We start from the raw sequence: 19,143 nt of genomic DNA on the forward strand, positions 1-19,143 counted from the left end.
AGTGCAAGACAGGAGTGCCTGGCGTGCTATGGTCCATGGGGTCACGAAGAGTCGGACACGACTAAACAACAACAACACCTATGAGGTCCATAAATTACCATACAGTATAGCATATTTTCAACACAAAAAACAGTGACAATGTGTTGTTGACAAAGGACAGCTGGACATATAAAGGGCCCCATTACCTTCAGTAGCTTAGGTCCTCATCAAACCTTAATCCGGTTTGCACCCACGTGGGGCAAAAATATTCCTGCATGGCAGGGGGTTGGGCTAAATGACCCTCTGGGTCCCTTCCAACTTTACCATCCTATTATTCTAAAAAATCGCTGATTAATTTTTCCATAGCAGAATCCATCTCGTTGCCTTTCACCCTAAGGCCCCAGGATGGGTGGCAACATCAGAAATTTATTTTTATTTTTAAAACACACACACAGTGCTTTTTTCCTTAAAAAATGTTTAGTGGTACTCTCATTTTGACTCAAGAAAATCATCATTTTATAGTTCTAATTGGGAAAAATAAATACAGTAAATGGACAAAAGTAAGTATTCACAAAATGTTTAGGGGTATGCGCCCCCCAGCGGCCCCCCCCAGAAAAAAGCAGAGTGTGTGTGTGTGTGTGTGTGTGTGTAGGTGTGTCCTAGGAATGAATGTATTACGGTACATATTTGTCTGAGTCAATCGATTCCCTCGCTGCCTTCCCAATTCTTTACGCGGACGAATCCGGGTCAATTCATTTACCCGGCTCAGCTAAAGTTCGCCGCCCTCTCTCCGAGCTGCGCCTGCGCGCCTGCTGCGGGGGCTGATGGGAGCTGTAGTCCCACACGGGCCTCCTCGCCAAGGAAGGCTCCGATTGGCCCAGCGCCTCGCCCTCCTTTTGCCCACCCTCCCTGTGGCTTCACGAGGCCTACTGCGCAGGCGCCTCCCTCTCCCCATCCCCATCTCCTCCTCCGAGGTGGAAGTCCCGCCCCGGAAGCCCCTCTCGGCACGCAGCCATTGGCTCCTTCCGGCTCCCCTCGCTCTCGCCCGCCGGAGTCACCTTGGTCCCGGCGCGAGCGGAGCCGTCATGGCGGCGTCGGGACCCGGCAAGCCCAAAACGTCGCCCAAGTCCGTCAAGTTCCTCTTCGGGGGTCTCGCTGGGTAAGAGCCGCCTCGCGACCCCCGACCACCCCCATGCCCGCTTGCGCGCGCACCCGCTTGCGGCCGCAAGGGCTCACGGGTAATGGGGTCTCTCCCCCCCCCCTGACCCAAAGGCCCAGGCTCCGCCCTTCTGGGACCCTGCAGGCACCTCGTACTACAGTTCCCACCTGCTGGGAGTTGTAGTACGAGGCACCTGGGAGGGAAACGGCGTGGTGTTTTTTTGCTGCCGCAAAGGCTCACGAGCAATGGGGGGCTCCCCCAGCCCCAAAGGCACCCCCTTCTCCCAACCTGTGGCCCTCCAGGCAATTGGCACCACAACGAAGGGAAAGGATCTGCTAACTATGGGATGGGGACTGCGGGCTGGGCAGCAGCAGCAGCACCTAGGGGAAGAGTCAAGAGGGGGACCACGAGCTGAACCTGAAGCCACAGGGGGATGCGGCAGCAAAAAAGGCTAATGCTATTCTAGGCTGCATCCTCAGAAGTCTAGTGTCCGGATCAAGGGAAGTCTATAGTCCCACTCTCTTCTGCTTTGGTCAAACCACATTTGGAATACTGTGTCCAATTCTGAGCACCACAATTTAAGAAGGATGTTGAGAAGCTGGAAGGTGTGCAGAGGAGGGAGACCAAGATGACGAAGGGTCCGGAAACTAAGCCTGAAACATCTCAAGGACTGTCACGTGGAAGAGGGAGCAAGCTTGTTTTCTGCTGCTCTGGAGGGTCGGACTCGAACCCATGGCTTCAAGTGACAAGAAAGGAGATCCCGACTAAACACCAGGAAGAACTTTCTGACAGCACTGGAAATGTTGGCTTTGGAAGGTGGTGGACGCTCCTTTGCTGTTTTCAAGGAGAGGCCACCCGCTCATAGAATTATAGAGTTGCAAGGGGCCACGAGGGTCATGTGGTCCAACCCTGTGCAGTTCCAGTGCAGGAATCGTTTCGCCCAACGTGGCTCTTGAACCCACGACCCTGAGATTAAGAGTCTCGTGCTCTGCCTATGGAGCTAAGGGATGCTTTAGCTGCGATTCCTGCATTGTAGGGGGCATGGGTTAGATCAGGCATGTCCAACAGGTACACACGAAAGCTCATACCAAAATAAAAACTTAGTTGGTCTTTAAGGTGCTACTGAAGGAATTTTAAGGTGCTACTGACCCAGACCAACACGGCTACCTACCTGTAACTTCAACCTGAACACCAAAAAAAGGGCTTTCCTTCATAGAAAAAGTTCTACAACCTTGACCTGAACCCCCCAAAAGGGGGTAGATCACTGCCAGTTTTTAACTCTGTGAGTAGATCGCAGTCTCTTGGGAGTTGGCCACCCCTGGACTAGATGATTCTACGATCATCCGATGATGATTCTACGATTCAGTGATCCAGGGCTGAGCTACACTCTGTGTTCGGAGTGGTGCTTATTGTGCTGCCAGAACTGCTAATCCGCTTACGTGCCAAGCAAGGGATTAAACCGAGTCAGGGGAAGGGGCGATGGAATGCCAACTGCTCCCCTCTGGTCAAATATCGGAGTGTCTCACAGGGCGACAGCTGGGGAGAGGAGGAAGAGGTATGGCAAAGAAAGGGTTTGGGGGAATGGTCTCCAGCTCCTGGGGTGCTTTCCTTGCCACCCTAAAGCCTCTTATGTAACTGAGGGGGGGGGGGTGAAGCAGATTTAGGCTGCCTTGGGGAAAGGGACACAGAAGGAATCTGGCTTACTTAGGCTTCAGGAAGGATCTGAAGTGGGGTGGAGGGGGAGTGCTTCGGCATTTGAATCCTGAGTGGGACATGGGAAATATTTCCAATGCTACCTGTCCTCCCGAGTGCCCTGCGGAGAGGAGGAAAGGAAAGGCTGCCTTGTTTGGGAGAAAAGTTGCTATAGAAAAAATAGGGGGTTTGACCAAAGTCCATGGTCAGTCAGAGATGAATGGATGGAGGCAAGATCCAGAGAAAGCAAGGCAGATCTTTATTTTTCTGTTGCAACAGAGTTCCCTCCTCTCCTTGCAAGCAGGTAGGAGAGACAATGGTGCACAAGCCTCTATAGTGACTTTTGAAATTGCCCACCCCGTGGCCCAAGACCACCCCCCAAACATACATCGCAGAAGGAGGCAGTCTCCAGCAGAAATTTGAAAGTGTTGCTTCTCTCCTGTCTGCCAGGATACCATTATTATGCCTTACTTGATTGCATTTTCTCGGTAGCCTGGCCATTCCTTTGAGATGGTAAATCTCTTACACATTTTGAGAGTTTGCTCAGCTTCACAGATACAGTTCTCCCCCAGCCCTCAAGTGACCTCCTGCCCCTTCTCTCTCTCTCTCTCTCTCCACCCCCCCCAGCATGGCGGCCACTGTGTTTGTGCAACCCCTGGACCTGGTGAAGAACCGGATGCAGCTGAGCGGCGAAGGCGCCAAGACGAAGGAGTACAAGACCAGCTTCCATGCTGTGGGCAGCATCCTCCGCAAGGAGGGTGTGCGGGGCATCTACACTGGGTAAGTTTGGGGGATTGCTTTGTGTGTGAGAAGAGAGAGGAAGCGGGGGGTTGGCAGGGGCACTTGGCTACAGAACAGGTGGTTATTCAATTCATATACCGGCAGCACAATTCCTCCTTCCTTCTGTCCCTCCCTCCCTTGAAGGCTGTCCCTGGCAGGACATATTGAGGGCCTGGTTTCCATTTGGGGGCTGAGCTGCCGACTCCCCTGTTTATTTGGGTGGTGCGTAGCCCCACAACCTTCTCGATAGCGATGGCACCCCCACCAGATGTCAAACAGATAAACTATGACTTTTAGAAGACATCTGAAGACAGCCCTTTACAGGGAAGTTTTTAATGTTTGGGGTTTTATCTTGTTTTTAATATTTTGTTGGGAACCGCTCAGAGTGGGGCAACCCATTCAGATGAGCAGCATATAAACACTAAAATTACTATCATCATTATTATTTGTTCAAGTTGACCCTGGAGCGTCAACACGGCTCAGAATGCGCAGCCTGGAAGAATCGGAGCGCTGCAGCCGCAAACCCGTTCAGTGCCAGCGAGAGGCATGTGTCGCTTTGGGTGGCAGGAGGGGCTCCGTTAGCTCTGGTTCTCAGTCTGGGGGTTTCCCCTGCGTCCCCCCTCTCTCTTGGCAGGCTCTCTGCTGGCCTCCTCCGCCAGGCCACCTACACCACCACCCGCCTGGGCATCTACACCATCCTCTTTGAGAAGCTCACCTCCTCCGACGGGACGCCCCCCAACTTCTTCATGAAGGCCGTGATCGGGATGACAGCGGGCGCCATCGGGGCCTTTGTGGGCACGCCTGCCGAGGTGGCGCTCATCCGCATGACGGCCGACGGCAGGTGGGTGGGGGAGACCCCCTGTGCCAGAAGTGGGTGCCGCCGCCTCCATCTTTTTTGGCCTTGTGCTGCCGGCGAAATGCAGGCCATTCTCTTTTCTGTTTGGGCAAATAATTTCGGTTCCGTTTTTCAACGTACATAAAACAAGAGAGAACGGTTAGAACAGCGGGTGAACAAACATAGAAGATTTGCAGGCAGATGAGTTCAGGGTTGAAAGAACCGGAGTCCAAGTAAAGACACTCGGCATTCTCTGATCCAGTTTTGCTCCAGAGACACATGCCAGGGTTCTGGCGAGGGTCCTGAAAGAATGCCAAATCACATTGAAAGTGTCTGGAGGTTTTGGTCCTTGTATAAATTTCTTCTTTATAGCACCAAGCTTCCAATGTAAGATTTGGGGCTGTTTCCCTTTCAGTTGCAACTATTAGTTGTGCTGTCAAGATCATATAGGAGACTAATTCTTTGGACAATAGGACATTGGTATCACGAAAAATACTCAGTAACTTTAATTTTGGGAGATCCTTTAGGAACATTTATCGTTTCTGTTGAAACCAGGTCCCCGAAACCTTACAGCGACTTACTTTCCTGCCACAAACGTGCCAGGTTTACTGCAGTGCCTCCAGCAATTGGGAAGAAGACATTTTTGACATTTGAAAAGTGTTCTTGTCTGTGTGCTGATTTCAAGGAGTTTGCCCTAAGAAAAGCTGGAAACAGTCCAAGCAAAGAATGTTATCTGAGGATCGAGTCCGGTCCTGGATTTGGCCGGCTTGTCTTGGAAACGAAGGCTCCGTTGGGCATGTGATAAAGGAATGCCAAAAATGCAGGCTGGTTCTGGTTGGGAAGATCTGGGCCTGTTCTCTCTCTTTCTCACGTCTTCTCTCTTTCTTCGTCTTCTTTCCTCTCTGCTCCAGGTTGCCTCCTGACCAAAGGAGGGGCTACACAAACGTCTTCAACGCGCTTCTGCGGATAACCCGCGAGGAGGGGGTTCCCACGCTCTGGAGGGTACGACTCTTTAGGAAGAGGGGTGGGCTTGGGGGGGGGGGAGTCTCGACTTTGCCCCCTGCGATTGCTCAAGTCTCACCCAACAAGGAGGGTCGGGCCTCTTCTGCAGTTTCATTAGTTTATTACAGCAGAGGAATGGGCTCTCGTTCATTTGCGAGTACGCACAGAGGCGAGCTTGAGAATTGCTCTTTTTGCATGCCTCTCTGATGCCGATAATGGAACGGAAAGAAAAGAATCTTCCTGCTTTTTCTATTAAGGACAAATCACACTTGAAATGCGACTTCCCTTGCTTGAAATGTGCTTGAAGTGCGACTTCCCTTGGCAAGGTACAGTGGAACCTCAGTTCTCGAACTGCTCCGTTCCCGAACCTTTTGGCTCCCAAATGTCAAAAACCCGGAAGTGTTCCGGAACATTCCTTGGAACCCGAACGTCTGATGCGGCTTCTGATCTGCAAAAAGCCTAGCTGTCAAAGAAGCCTCGGAATTCGAACATTTCAGAAGTCGAATGTCCTTCCGGAATGGATTGCATTCTACTTCCGAGGTTCCACTGTATCGGGTGGGGGCTGCTGTTCCTGCCACCTCTCCTCTCGTCTCCCCCATTGCATTTTCCAAGTGTCTTTCCACTTTAGCTTACTTGTGTGTTGGGGGGAATAAGGAGGGGGGGTCTCCCTGTCAGGCCTGGAAAAACAGCTCGCTCTTGCCTTAATTCTGGGCTCTGCTAAGGCAGCCGGTGGCCTCCTCGCCCCAAAACACAGAGCGGCTCCACTGTGCCTCTGGATGAAACAGAGCTAAGCCTCTGCCAGGGCGAGGGGTTTCCTCCTGCTGATCTCCAGCATCCGTTTTAAGAGAGCAGCTCTGGGGAGGATCTGGCCGGGTTTGAGGTAGCTGCAGCCAGGCTAGTCTCTCTGCAAAAAGAAAACCCATCGAAGAGGGCCCTGCGGCACCTTAGACGCCGGCAGACTCTTCTGGGTTCCCATCCCTCCGGCCTGGCTTTGCCCACTCCTGGACACAAGGCTGGCCTTGGCTGCCCAGCCTCCACCTTTCGCCCCTTCTTGGAACCGCCTGGGGGCTGCCAACCCAGGAGGGGAAGAGCCCACAGCTCAGCCAGCTCTGGGTTCAATCTCTTAACGGCACCTGCGCTCGGGGCTGGCAGAGAGGCTTCCTCCCTGAAACCTTGGAGAGCCGCTGCTGCCGGTTGGTGTAGGCAGCACTAATCTAGATGGACCCAGTGGTCTGGCTGGTCTGCCCTCTGCCCTTCCTGGCCGCTGATCTGAGTAGCTGCTCCTTCGCAGATCTGAAGAATTTGAAGAAGTGTGCGTGTACACAAAAGCTCATACCAAAATAAAAAACTTAGTTGGTCTTTAAGGTGCTGCTGGAAGGAATTTTTTTATTTTGCTCCTTCACTGTGAGGCCAGAGCCCCTCTTCCCTTCCTTGGGGGGGGGGGGCACGTGAAGCAGTGATGGCTGCTTCTAATGGCTGCTGTTCTCCTCCATCCCACAGGGCTGCGTCCCCACCATGGCCAGAGCCGTCGTTGTCAACGCAGCCCAGCTGGCCTCCTACTCCCAGTCCAAGCAGTTCCTCCTTGATTCAGGTAAGCGATGCTCCAGGTATGGTGTCCCAGTTGAGGGCGAGGAAGGCCTGGAGGGGTGTCTGTCCGCTCGGCCATCCCAGTCAGGCCCCTGCAAGGTCTGCCACCCTCTTTCCTGTAGGGCTTGAGGGCTCCCAGAGGGATTGAGGGGGTGGTTCCAGAGGCGATGGCGGCAGCTGCAGCCGTAACTTTCTCCGCCTCGTCCGCAGGTTATTTCCGGGACAACATCTTGTGCCACTTCTGTGCCAGTATGATCAGTGGTTTGGTGACGACTGCAGCCTCCATGCCGGTGGATATTGCCAAGACCAGGTCAGAGAGCAGGAAGTGGGTCTTGTGTCTGCTGGGGGGTGGAAGGAAGGAAGAGCAGCCTTTGGGGGGTGGGAGTGAGGTCAGGGAGGGAGGGGGCAGCCTGGGATTGAGCCTCTTCTTTGTAAAAATAAATAAATACATGCTATTTTATTAAATGCATAACAAGCAGAACATTCCCAACATTTCCACAAGAGAAACGAAAACAATTGAGCACAATCAGTTACAGGGTAGGGAGACAAAAGGCAAGAAGAGATAGGTGCCAGAGACAGGTGCCAAATAGGCAATTTGTTTCTAATTTATTTATGGCATTTAAACCACCTTTTCCTCCAAGGAGTTCAAGGTGAGTCCTCGTTTAATCCCCACAACAGCCTTGCGAGGTAGGCCAGGCTGAGAAGCATCAGTGGCTGGCCCCTAAGGTCATACCCAAGCGAGCTCCATGCCCGAGTGGAGGATTTGAACCCCAGCCTCTCCCCCCAGGTCCTAGTCCAACACTCCCACAGCTACCCTGCACTGGCCGGAAGCGGCTTCAGCAGCATGGGGTGCGCAAATACCCCCTTTTTTTGCATTTCCCCTTCCAGGATCCAGAACATGCGGATGATTGACGGGAAGCCGGAGTACCGGAATGGGCTGGTGAGTGCAGGCCGGGAGGGGATCCTGCCTCTTCTCTCTTCCCCACCCCAGTCAGGGAAGCACGGAAGCCTCCGTGGGGTTTGGCATTCGGGGGAAAGAGGTTTCTAGTCCTCAAGGATGCACAAAGTCAGTTTGAGGAAGTCTGGGTTCACACTCTGGCTCCCCTGCCTCTCCCCACAGCTTCCCTCATTCCCTACGCCAGAGCCAAGCCCAGCGCCTGCAGTCCCTGGCTAGCCGGGGGAAGCTGCTTCCTGCTTCTTCTCTTCGGGAAGGGGGGGGGGAGAAGACTTTAGACCCCAGGCCCCCTCTCCCTTCGGAGGAGGACTTTGCCTTCCCAGCCAAGGGCCCTGATCACAGAGCCCAGAGTATGAAGAGCGGGAGGAGCTTTCTTCCCTCCCTCCCTCGCCTGTTTCCTTGCTTGAAAAACCCACGGAGGGCTCCTAACCTATGCTCTCCCTTCCCAGTTGGAGGCAGCAATGTTTCCGAACGCCATTTGCTGGAAATAATAATAATAATAATAATAATAATAATAATGATAATAATAATAATAATAATAATAAAATTTATTATTTATACCCCGCCCATCTGGCTAGGTTTCCCTAGCCACTCTGGGCGGCTTCCAACAAAATATTAAAAATACAATAAAACATTAAAAACTTCCCTAAACAGGGCTGCTTTCGGATGTCTTCTAAAAGTCAGCTGGCTGTTTTATTTCCTTGACATCTGATGGGAGGGCATTCCACAGGGTGGGCACCACCACCAAGAAGGCCCTCTGCCTGGTTCCCTGTAACTTGGCTTCTCGCAGGGAGGGAACCGCCAGAAGGCCCTCGGTGCTGGACCTCAGTGTCCGGGCAGAATGATGGGGGTGGAGACGCTCCTTTAGGTATACTAGGCAGAGGCCGTTTAGGGCTTTAAAGGTCAGCACCAACACTTTGAATTGTGCTCGGAAACGTACTGGGAGCCAATGTAGGTCTTTCAGGACTGGTGTTATGTGGTCTCGGCAACCGCTCCCAGTCACCACTTTAGCTGCCGCATTCTGGATCAGTTGTAGTTTCCGAGTCACCTTCAAAGGTAGCCCCACGTAGAGCGCATTGCAGTAGTCTAAGCGGGAGATAACCAGAGCATGTACCACTTTGGCCAGACAGTCTGCAGGCAGGAGTGAAGAGGGGTCCTACTCCTGGATTTCCCTTGGGGGCATCTGGTCAGCCACAGTGGGAACCAGACGCTGGGCTGGGTGGACCAATGGTTGGATCCTGCAGGGTTTCGCTTACATTCTTCACTGCTCCGCCAGTGGTGGGGGCCAGTGGCGGCCTCCCTTCTCTTGCCCTCGGAGAGGCGTTTCGCTTCTCGCCGCAGCCGATTTGGAGGGGGCTGTTTGGCAGGGACAAAACAGAACAGACCTCTCTTGGCCCGGGACTTTGCCCCGCCGGCTTCCGGTGCGTCTCGTTTTGCCGGAGGAGAGAAGAGGCCAAAGTCCAAGCGGCTGGTCGCTCTTCCCCTTCTTGGAGAGCTAGGTTTGCACCGGGGGTGGGTGCTGACCCACTCAGGCCTCCCCTGCCCTCCCATGGGTGGTCCCCACTGTTATATCTGCCCCCCAGACACCCCACTGCCAGCGGTAAAGCAATAAATCACAGAAGGCCGGTGAAATTCTCTTTATGGAAAGAAGTGGAACAGGTCAGGCCCAGGGAGCACAGCCACTCTTCCTATTAAGTCAGTTGTCTTCCCCCAGCTCTCTCGGTGCCCATGATTCCTTCCCAAACGCCTCCATCTTGTCTCTCTTCATACCTCCAGGGGTCTTCCAGTCCAACCCCCTGCATGGGAGGCATCCCAGCGGAAGCCCTTTTGCGCCGGCCTGTTCCGCCATCCTCTTGCTTCTTATCCCATTTGCACCCAACCTTTTTCTCCCCAGGGGGTGCAAGGGGGGCATCATCGCATGGCTCTCCACACCTCGTTCATTTTTTTGTTTTTGAAATCATTTTTATTTGATTTTGCAAATGCAAACTTACAACAATCCAAATGCCTATCCGTATATGGAGATTACTCTGAATCTCAAGACTCACCCCCAATCCCCTCCATGGGCCTTATTGTTAACACTGACAACTGCATATTATCCCACAATCTATATTTTGTATCCATCCACATTATACATATTGTTTGTTAGATGACAAGTGAGGTCAAAATCCTGCCAAAGTTTCCATCTGCTTGCAGTGGTCTCCTAAATAAATTATAATTTCCCCCCCTTCTTTTTAAAAGTTTTTGTCCTCTGGGTTCCTGAGCTTTCTGGTCAGTTTTGCCATTTCGGCATAGTCCATAGTTTGCCATTCCTCTCTGGTCGGGACTTTGCCTTCTTTCCGTCTCTGGGCTAGTAACATCCGTTCACCTGTTGTCCCATACATAAAAAGTATTTTCTGCTTCTTTGGAATGTCGGTACCTACAATTCCTAATAGAAAAAGCTTCTGGTTTTTTAACAAAAGTTATTTTAAACATTTTCTTCATTTCATAGAATCATAGAGTTGGAAGAGACCACAAGGGCCATCCAGTCCAACCGCCTGCCAAGCAGGAAACACCATCAAAGCATTCTTGACATATGCCTGTCAAGCCTCTGCTTAAAGACCTCCAAAGAAGGAGACTCCACCACACTCCTTGGCAGCAAATTCCACTGCCGAACAGCTCTTACTGTCAGGAAGTTCTTCCTAATGTTTAGGTGGAATTTTCTTTCTTGTAGCTTGAATCCATTGCTCCATGTCCGCTTCTCTGGAGCAGCAGAAAACAACCTTTCTCCCTCCTCTATATGGCATCCTTTTATATATTTGAACATGGCTATCATATCACCCCTTAACCTCCTCTTCTCCATACCCAGCTCCCTAAGCCGTTCCTCATAAGGCATCGTTTCCAGGCCTTTGACCATTTTGGTTGCCCTCCTCTGGACACGTTCCAGTTTATTTCATTATACAGTATATCATCTCCCAGGAAGCTTTCGTTACCTTACAGTTCCACCACATATGATGAAAGGCACCTTCTTTTTCTTTACATTTCCAGCAGATATTTGAACTTGTCCTATAAATTTTTGCTAACTTATTAGGAGTCAAGTACCACCTCTCGCCACCTCATTCAATCCCAAAAACAACCACCACCCAGTGCAAGGTGGTTCATGCGGAGAGAGTGAGTCCCTGGCCCGCAAGCTCTCCCCCCCCCCCCGAGAGCTTCCTTTGCACCGCGGCCCTAGCTCTAACCACTGCACCATCGCTGCCCCTGACCCCCGCCTCCCTTTGCCTTGCAGGACGTGCTGGTGAAAGTGATCCGCTACGAGGGCTTCTTCAGCCTGTGGAAAGGCTTCACCCCCTACTACGCCCGCCTGGGGCCCCACACCGTCCTCACCTTCATCTTCCTGGAGCAGATGAACAAGTTCTACAAGCAGTTCTTCCTCAGTGCCTGAGTTTGGGGGAGCGAAGGAGAGACACCCCCCTCCCGACTGCTGGAGCTCCCCTTTCTCAAGTGCCATGAGTGCACCTTCCGAGAGCCCCTTACCTGTGAAGAGGGGGGAGGGAGGGGGTGGGGTGCCTGCCTTCTCCCTCGTCCCACCCCTAAAAAATTCATTTTTTCAGAGTGTGTCTAGGCCTGCTCCCCCCATCTCTCTCTCACACACGTCTAGCCAATCATGAGGAAGGATTTCTCCCCTCCTGGTGGAGCAGATGGTGGAGAACGCTGTTTTTTTGGGGGGGTTAAAAATGCATTTAAAATTATTTATTGCCAGGGGAGGGGGGAGTTCTGGGCCGGGGGCCGCCAGTGGGACGTTCCCTTTCCCTCCCCCCCCCAACCGAACTGCCGCCTGGGTTGTGGCCGTGTGGCCTGTGATGGTTCCACCGCCCCCACCCTCACCCCCAACTTTGCTTTCAACTTAGTAAAAACCAATCATGGTCTTAAAAACTTTTTGGTCTGCTGTGAGGTCCTTCTGCGGAGTCTGGGCGTGGGGGTGCTCTTGGTTGCGCACCCAGCTGAATGCTGGGAGTTTGAAGACCGATAAGTGGAAGTCCTTCTAGCGGATAGTTGAACTGTGGAACTCCTTGCCACAGGAGGCAGAGGCAGCCAGCGACCCAGGTGGCTTTGAAAGAAGATTGGACCAAATCATGGAGGAGGAGGCTATCGATGGCTACCCTATTTCACTGCATAACAGCCACATTTTTAATCATAGAATCATAGATTTGGAAGAGACCACAAGGACCATCCAGTCCAACCCCCTGCCAAGCAGGAAACACCATCAAAGTATTCTTGACATATGCCTGTCAAGCCTCTGCTTAAAGACTTCCAAAGGAGGAGACTCCACCACACTCCTTGGTAGCAAATTCCACTGTCGAACAGCTCTTACTGTCAGGAAGTTCTTCCTAATGTTTAGGTGGAATCTTCTTTCTTGAAGTTTGAATCCATTGCTCCGTGTCCGCTTCTCTGGAGCAGCAGAAAACAACCTTTCTCCCTCCTCTATATGACATCCTTTTATATATTTGAACATGGCTATCATATCACCCCTTAACCTCCTCTTCTCCATACCCAGCTCCCTAAGCCGTTCCTCATAAGGCATCGTTTCCAGGCCTTCGACCATTTTGGTTGCCCTCTTCTGGACACGTTCCAGCTTGTCAGTATCCTTCTTGAACTGTGGTGCCCAGAACTGGACACAGTACTCCAGGTGAGGTCTGACCAGAGCAGAATACAGTGGTACTATTACTTCCCTAGATCTAGATGCTATACTCCTATTGATGCAGCCCAGTATTGCATTGGCTTTTTTAGCTGCTGCATCACACTGCTGACTCATGTAAAGTTTGTGGTCTACCAGGACTCCTAGATCCTGATTTTTCTTTTCCAAAAAAGGGGTGCACGACTATTATGCGAGGAAACAGTTTTTACTAATGAATACGTTTATGTTGCTCACAGCAGCTTCGCTCACTCGCCCGCCTGCTCCCCTTGTGCCTTCGACTGGCACTGAGAAGCTGCGCTGAGAAAGCCCTGCGGTGAATGCTTTGGGACTGATTTTAAGGACCGAAAAAAGGGGCTGCGGCTATAAGTGGAACCAAGGTACCACTGTACTCTGATGGAATACAGTACAGTTTGTACCTTGGTTTTCGATCGTAATCCGTTCCGGAAGAACGTTCAACTTCCGAAAAGCGTCCGAAAACCAAAGCAGTTACTTCTGGGTTTTCGGCCTTTGAAAACTGGAACATTCGACTTCCAAGACATTCGGAAACCAGGATGGCTATTTCTCTGTCTCCACAGTCAGGAAGAGGTGCTTCTGAATCCCAGTCGCTGGAGGGGAGAGTGTTGCTCTTGTGCTCGGATCCTGCATACAGGTTCCCCATTGAGGCATCTGGCTGGCTTCTGTGAGAACAGGACCCTGGGCTAGGAGAACGATGGACCTGATCCCCCAGGGCTCTTATGGGAGGGTGCACACACACACACCCCGCTGCTCCAGCCCCCTCTTCCTCTCTCTCAGCCCCCGTTCTTCCTCACCCTTCAGGGACAAAAGGAAAAAGCATCTCCAGAAGGCAGCGTTGCTTTTCTCCAGCTCTGCACATTACGAAGGGCTCTCTGGACAAGGAGGCCAGGAAGCCGTTGCGTCAAGTCCGCAGGATCCCCTGCACTCAATCATTTGCTCAAGGCCTCTCGCCTTCACCCAGCAATGTTGCGGGTGCCACAAATAAGAAGTGGAGACCATTATATATATATCGTTAAGCACCTTTATAGATATAGATATATAGGTGCTTAACGAGGGGAGGGAAAGAAGAGGAGGCCCCTCCCCACCCACTGTGACGTGGGGGGATCATGCCTGAATGTGGGGTGCAGGCCAGATGAGCCTGGCAATGACCTCTGTCCGGCCCCTGCCCAGAGGGCAGGATCTGAAGCAATGGGTTCAAATGGCAAGGAGATTCCAGCACAACTTTAGGAAGAACTTCCTGGCAGTGCCATTTGGCGGTGGCACAGAAGGTGGCGAGCTCTGCTTTGTTGGGGTTTTTTAAACACGTTGGGTGGCCCCCTGCCAGAGAAGTTTTAGTTGTGTGGTTCCTGCATCAAACAAGATGGACCAGATGACTTTTGGGGGTACCTTCCAGTTCTATTATTTCCCCACACTCTGTTGCCAAGGGAAATCTCCCCCAGGGGGTACCGAAGCAAACCCTTTCAGCCTCTCTCACAACTTTTGCAGCACATTCCTGCTCCTTCCAAGTAATCCCATCCCCCCCCCTACTATCTAGTCTTGTTCAAGAACTGGGCTGGACCCCGCTAAAAAACACAGGTTAATTCTCAAATGGTCAGAGACCACTGGGTTTATAGAATCCTAGAATTGTTGAGCTGGAAGTAGTCACAAGAGTCATCTAGTCCAACCTCCCCCCTTGCAATGCAGAAACCTTTTTTACCCAATGTGGGGCTCAAACCTATGACTGAGATGAAGAATCTCACAGGGAGGCATCTGAAGCAGTGGGGGTGACTTCCTCTGACCCCTTTTTCTGGCTGCAAGCTAGAAGTTTATAAAAATAATGCATCGCCTGGATTGATAAAGTAGCTAGAGAAATGTTTTTCTCCCACTGGAACTCATGGTCATGCCCTGAAGCTGAATGCTGGAAGCTGCCGGGCAGACAAAATCCTTTTTCACGCACTGCAGATTTAAGCTATGGAACTCCCTGCCACTGGAGGCAGGGAAGGCCACCAACCTGGATGGCTTTATAAAAGAGGATTATTCCAAAATATACAACAGTTCATACCCATTACAAAGTATATATATTTTTTATAAAACGCTCAAATAAAACAGCTATATCATCTAAAAATAAAATAAAAGAAAGACAGAAGAAAGGAAAAGAAGAGAGCGGACACTCGTGGCTAGCGCGGCGGTGGAGGGTGTGCTGCGGACACTCGTGGTCGGGGCAGCGGTGGAGGGTGTGGTGCGGACACTCGTGGTCGGAGGAGCGGTGGAGGGTGTGGTGCGGACACTCGTGGTTGGAGGAGCGGTGGAGGGTGTGGTGCGGACACTCGTGGTTGGAGGAGCGGTGGAGGGTGTGGTGCGGACACTCGTGGTCGGAGGAGCGGTGGAGGGTGTGGTGCGGACACTCGTGGTCGGAGGAGCGGTGGAAGGTGTGGTGCGGACACTCGTGGAGGGCAGTGTCGTGTGGATAATGGCGTGGGGCTCAGTGGATAATGGCGTGGGGCTCTCCCCCCAGGTGCCCTCTTCGCCCCCGTCGCTGTCTCCCGCGGGCCCCTCGCAGTGCGCCTGGAAGTGCATGACGGGGCGCCCCTTCTCGGAAGCGGGCGCCTGGCACTCCACGCTCTCGGGCTTGTTCTCGGTGATCTCCTTCCCGGGGCCTTGAACGCGAGTATACACGCTGGTCTCGTACTCCAGGATGTAGTCACGCAGGTAGACCAGCTCGCAGTCGCACACCCAGGGGTTCTCCGCCAGGTAAAGGTAGGCGAAGTAGTTCTCGGGGAAGAAGCCGTCGGGCACCCTCTTCAGCCGGTTCCTCTCCAGGCGCAGGATCTCGAGGTTGCCCAGCCCGGCCAGCAGCTCCCGGGGCAGCTCCTCCAGCAGGTTGTCGGCCAGGTCCACGTCCTTCAGCTTCTCCAGCCCCTCGAAGGCTCCCTCGGGCAGATCCCGGATCCCATTGCCCTCCAGCTCCAGATCATCCAGATTGCGCAGGGCGCGGAATCCTCCCGCGGGCAGCTGCGAGAGCGCGTTGTGCACCAGGGCCAGGCGCTTCAGCGCGGGCATCCCCTGGAAAGCGGGCAGGCTCTTCAGCCCGTTGACTGACAGGTCGAGCTGCTGGAGGCCGGGCAGCGAGGCGCCGCCGGTGTCCAGGGCGGTCAGGCTGTTGTTGGACAGGTCGAGCTCCACCAAAGCGCTCAGGTGCTGGAAGGAGGCCAGCGAGACGCGGCTCAGGCGGTTGGAGCCCAGCAGCAAGATGCCCGTGTCCTTGGGCAGCCCGGCGGGGACGCTGCTCAGCCCCTTCCCCACGCAGCTCACCTGGAGCAGGTCCTTGATCTTGTTCATCTCGGACTCGCAGGGGGGCGCGGCGTCCGGGGCTCCGGCCACGAGGGTCGCCAGAAGGACGCTCAGGGCGCACGGCAGCATCTCTGGGGAGGCGGGGAGAGAGGAAGGCATTCAGTCACATACGGTAGGAGCCAACTCAGCCGCCATGGGTGCTGCTTGGGCACCCAGAATAATAATATTGTGGGGGCCGGGCACCCAGAAAGTCAGGGAGCAAAGCTGGCAGGCGGCGGTGGTCCGGCCTCCAAGAGAGAAACAGTTCAGCTCCGCCCTCCGCATCCAGCAAGCGAGGCGCCCTTTTCGCGGGGGGCTCGGACACAGGCAGAAAGAAGGGTGCCTCGCGGAGAAGGGTGCGTCGCTGGCCGCAGAGAGAAGGGGGAAGAGGAGCTGCCACCGCTGGCCGCTGCAACACGGACATGCGATGCCACAGGTACATGCCTGCCCACGGCGCGTGTGACATCGCGCACACGACTTGCAGGCATGTGCAGGTGACGTCACACGTCTGCGTTACGATGGCGCGCACCCACGATCCTGAGGAAGAAGAAGAAGAAGAAGAAGAAGAAGAAGAAGAAGAAGAAGAAGAAGAAGAAGAAGAAGAAGAAGAAGAAGAAGAAGAGGAGGAGGAGGAGGAGGAGGAGGAGGAGGAGGAGGAGGAGGAGGAGGAGGAGGAGGAGGAGTTTGGATTTGATATCCCGCTTTATCACTACCCGAAGTTGTAGGCCAAAACATCTGGAAGGTCAAAGGTTGCCTATACCTGCCTTAGATACATGGTTTAAGCTCAGTGTTGTCAACAGTGACTGTCCAGTGTGGGGTTTGAACCTCCTGCATGCAAGGCAGGGGCTCTTGCGCTGAGCTACAGCCCTCCCCCTAAAAACAGAAGGAGGAGGAGTAGGAGTTTGGATTTGATATCCCGCTTTATCACTACCCGAAGGAGTCTCAAAGCGGCTAACAATCTCCTTTCCCTTCCTCTCCCACAACAAACACTCTGTGAGGTGAGTGGGGCTGAGAGACTTCAGAGAAGTGTGACTAGCCCAAGGTCACCCAGCAGCTGCATGTGGAGGAGCGGAGACGCGAACCCGGTTCCCCAGATTACGAGTCTACCGCTCTTAACCACTACACCACACTGGCTCTCTGGGATGTCAGGGGGAAAGGGCGCAGCGATGGCGCGTCTGCTGAGCTTGAGCGCGTCGCCTCGAGGCTGGAACAGGCCGAGCAAGGAACAAGGTTGTCTCTGAGCACGTGCAGAATACTGTTCCTTCTCCTTGGGAAGCCAAGCCAGCAGAGTTTATGCTTTACGTCTGCATGCTGAGAGAGGCGTGCGTTCCTCCCTGACCCTTTCTTTTGGGGGGGTGCCTCTGGGGCTTCCATCCTGCAAGCAACTGCAGAAGCACCACTGCCGTGTCCTCCGCCCAGCCTACACCCAGGATCCCGAGGGGCAGGCCAGGGGGGGAGGGCCTCTGACGTCAGAGCAGGGGTCCTATGAGCCCCCGAGCCAACTGCATTCTGTTTCAGAGGTGGTTTTCCAACAGGCAATGGAGGGAACTATATTCCATCACACCACGGAACTTGTAGGGACCCCCAAGGGGCATCTAGTCTAGCCCCCTGCTATGCAACCAAACATTTCTGCAAGCGATTCTGAGTTAGGGTGGTTTGCTTGTCGCCCTCTCTCACACACCACACCCACGCAAACCTTCATTTGGGCTGATGCTGTTCGCTAGACTGGATGAAACCTCAAATGTCCAGATGCGCCCCAAATGACAGCTCGGTTGGCTTTTGACCCTCCAAGCAGGGAAATGGCTTTGAGGTGCCTCTCGGGGGCGATCCAGAAACACAGGCTGGCCTCGTGGGGAGGCGGGGGGGGGGGGAGAGTCTTCAGGCTCCGGGTCTTACCTCTGAATTCCAATGGGAAGCCCCAGGAAGCTTGAAACCCAACAGCCGGAGAAGGGGGAATCCCTGCCCTTGGAGAAGCAAGTCTCCTCTTCTGGCGAGGAGAGACAACGGTGAGTTTAATGAATCTCTTCTGCCACTTGTGCCCCTCCTCCGGCTCTCGCTGGACTACAACTCCCATCATCCCTGACCATTGGCCACGCTGGCTGCTGGGACTGTTGCCTTGGAAGCTGGGTGCCCCTCTGTCAAGGATGCTTTAGTTAGTTCAAGTTCTTGCATCGCAGGGGGTTGGACTAGATGACCCTTGGCTCCCTTCCAGCGCCTTATTTCTGCAGTTGTTATGTTACTTAAAGTCGTTTTTAATTATATTGTGTTTTGATGCTGCAGCCCGTCCTGGGACCTTGGATGAAGGTTGGGTAATCAATCAATCAATCAATCCTGACTTCGGAACACACAAACACTCCATTTTCCAGGGTACGCGGCACAAGCTTTCTCACCACAGCTAAGAACATGGCTTCCCCTTCTCATTACAGCCTGGCGACGAATTCTGTTGCATCCAAAAGCTTGTCCGCTGCTATTGCGGCGGGGTTAGGAAGAGCAGGCCGTGTGGTCTGCCAGCAGAACTCCCTGACCCCCTGCAAAAAAATAAATGTCTTCCACACACCCCGAATCTTACCTTCCTCCTGTGCTTCTCCCGGTCACACTCAAGACTTGCTTGCTCGCTGGCACCCTGACTTGAACCCACAGCCCGATCTCCTGTGCCCTGAGCAACAGAAGACCCACATAGTCCACACCGCCCGCCCGCCCCTTTCAGTGCCCTCCCCGATCAAAAGACACACTGGAACTTTCCTTAGGAGAGGAACTGAACCGAAGTCTGCCAGCGTCAGATTATCGTGCCCTGCCTTGGTCGCCACACCTCAGAAAGGGCTCCCTCCCAGCACCCGGGGTTTAGTGTGGCAGCAGCCAGCCTGTGGAACTCCCTGCCTCTTGAGATCCAGCAGGCACCTCCCCTGCATTTTCAGCACCTGCTAACAACAGACAAGCCTGCCCCCAGTCACTTAGAAAATTGAGTGTAAAATAGTTTCGGTGCTTTAATCTTTTAAAGGACGGCCATGAATTTCTCCCTCTCGATTTCCTGGTTTTGTCTCCTTTTGCAAACCTCTCCAATGAGTGTCCTTTTTATTTTATTACAATCAAGGGGCGTATATATGTTTTGTGAAATGAATAAAGTAGGAAATGAATGAGACAGCAGCAGCCCCGCT

The 19,143-nt window shown here is 53.3% G+C and overlaps 2 protein-coding genes across 2 annotated transcripts; one reads left to right on the plus strand and one right to left on the minus strand.

Moving 5' to 3' along the window:
- Nucleotides 1-1,045: 1,045 nt before the first annotated feature.
- SLC25A11 (solute carrier family 25 member 11) lies at nt 1,046-11,901 on the plus strand. The gene is made up of 8 exons (XM_035136613.3): nt 1,046-1,138; nt 3,458-3,610; nt 4,245-4,451; nt 5,357-5,447; nt 6,948-7,038; nt 7,245-7,344; nt 7,923-7,974; nt 11,255-11,901. The coding sequence occupies exons 1-8, from the start codon at nt 1,065-1,067 to the stop codon at nt 11,408-11,410; spliced, it is 924 nt and encodes a 307-aa protein (XP_034992504.2). The 5' UTR covers nt 1,046-1,064; the 3' UTR covers nt 11,411-11,901.
- A 2,827-nt stretch (nt 11,902-14,728) lies between these two features.
- Nucleotides 14,729-18,678, minus strand: GP1BA (glycoprotein Ib platelet subunit alpha). Its single transcript, XM_060281960.2, has 2 exons — nt 18,558-18,678; nt 14,729-16,080 (listed from the first exon to the last, which is right to left on the minus strand). The coding sequence occupies exon 2, from the start codon at nt 16,076-16,078 to the stop codon at nt 14,777-14,779; it is 1,302 nt and encodes a 433-aa protein (XP_060137943.1). The 5' UTR covers nt 16,079-16,080; nt 18,558-18,678; the 3' UTR covers nt 14,729-14,776.
- Nucleotides 18,679-19,143: the final 465 nt, after the last annotated feature.

This window comes from Zootoca vivipara, chromosome 12 (genome assembly GCF_965207765.1).
Source record: "Zootoca vivipara chromosome 12, rZooViv2.hap1.1, whole genome shotgun sequence".
NCBI classification, from domain to species: domain Eukaryota; kingdom Metazoa; phylum Chordata; class Lepidosauria; order Squamata; family Lacertidae; genus Zootoca; species Zootoca vivipara.

Coding starts and splice junctions, on each gene's coding strand:
- SLC25A11 (XM_035136613.3), top strand. CDS start 1,065: ATGGCGGCGTCGGGACCCGGCAAGCCCAAAACGTCGCCCAAGTCCGTC. Junction 4,452..5,356: donor CGCATGACGGCCGACGGCAG/GTGGGTGGGGGA, acceptor TCTCTGCTCCAG/GTTGCCTCCTGACCAAAGGA. Junction 7,975..11,254: donor CGGAGTACCGGAATGGGCTG/GTGAGTGCAGGC, acceptor TTTGCCTTGCAG/GACGTGCTGGTGAAAGTGAT.
- GP1BA (XM_060281960.2), bottom strand. CDS start 16,078: ATGCTGCCGTGCGCCCTGAGCGTCCTTCTGGCGACCCTCGTGGCCGGA.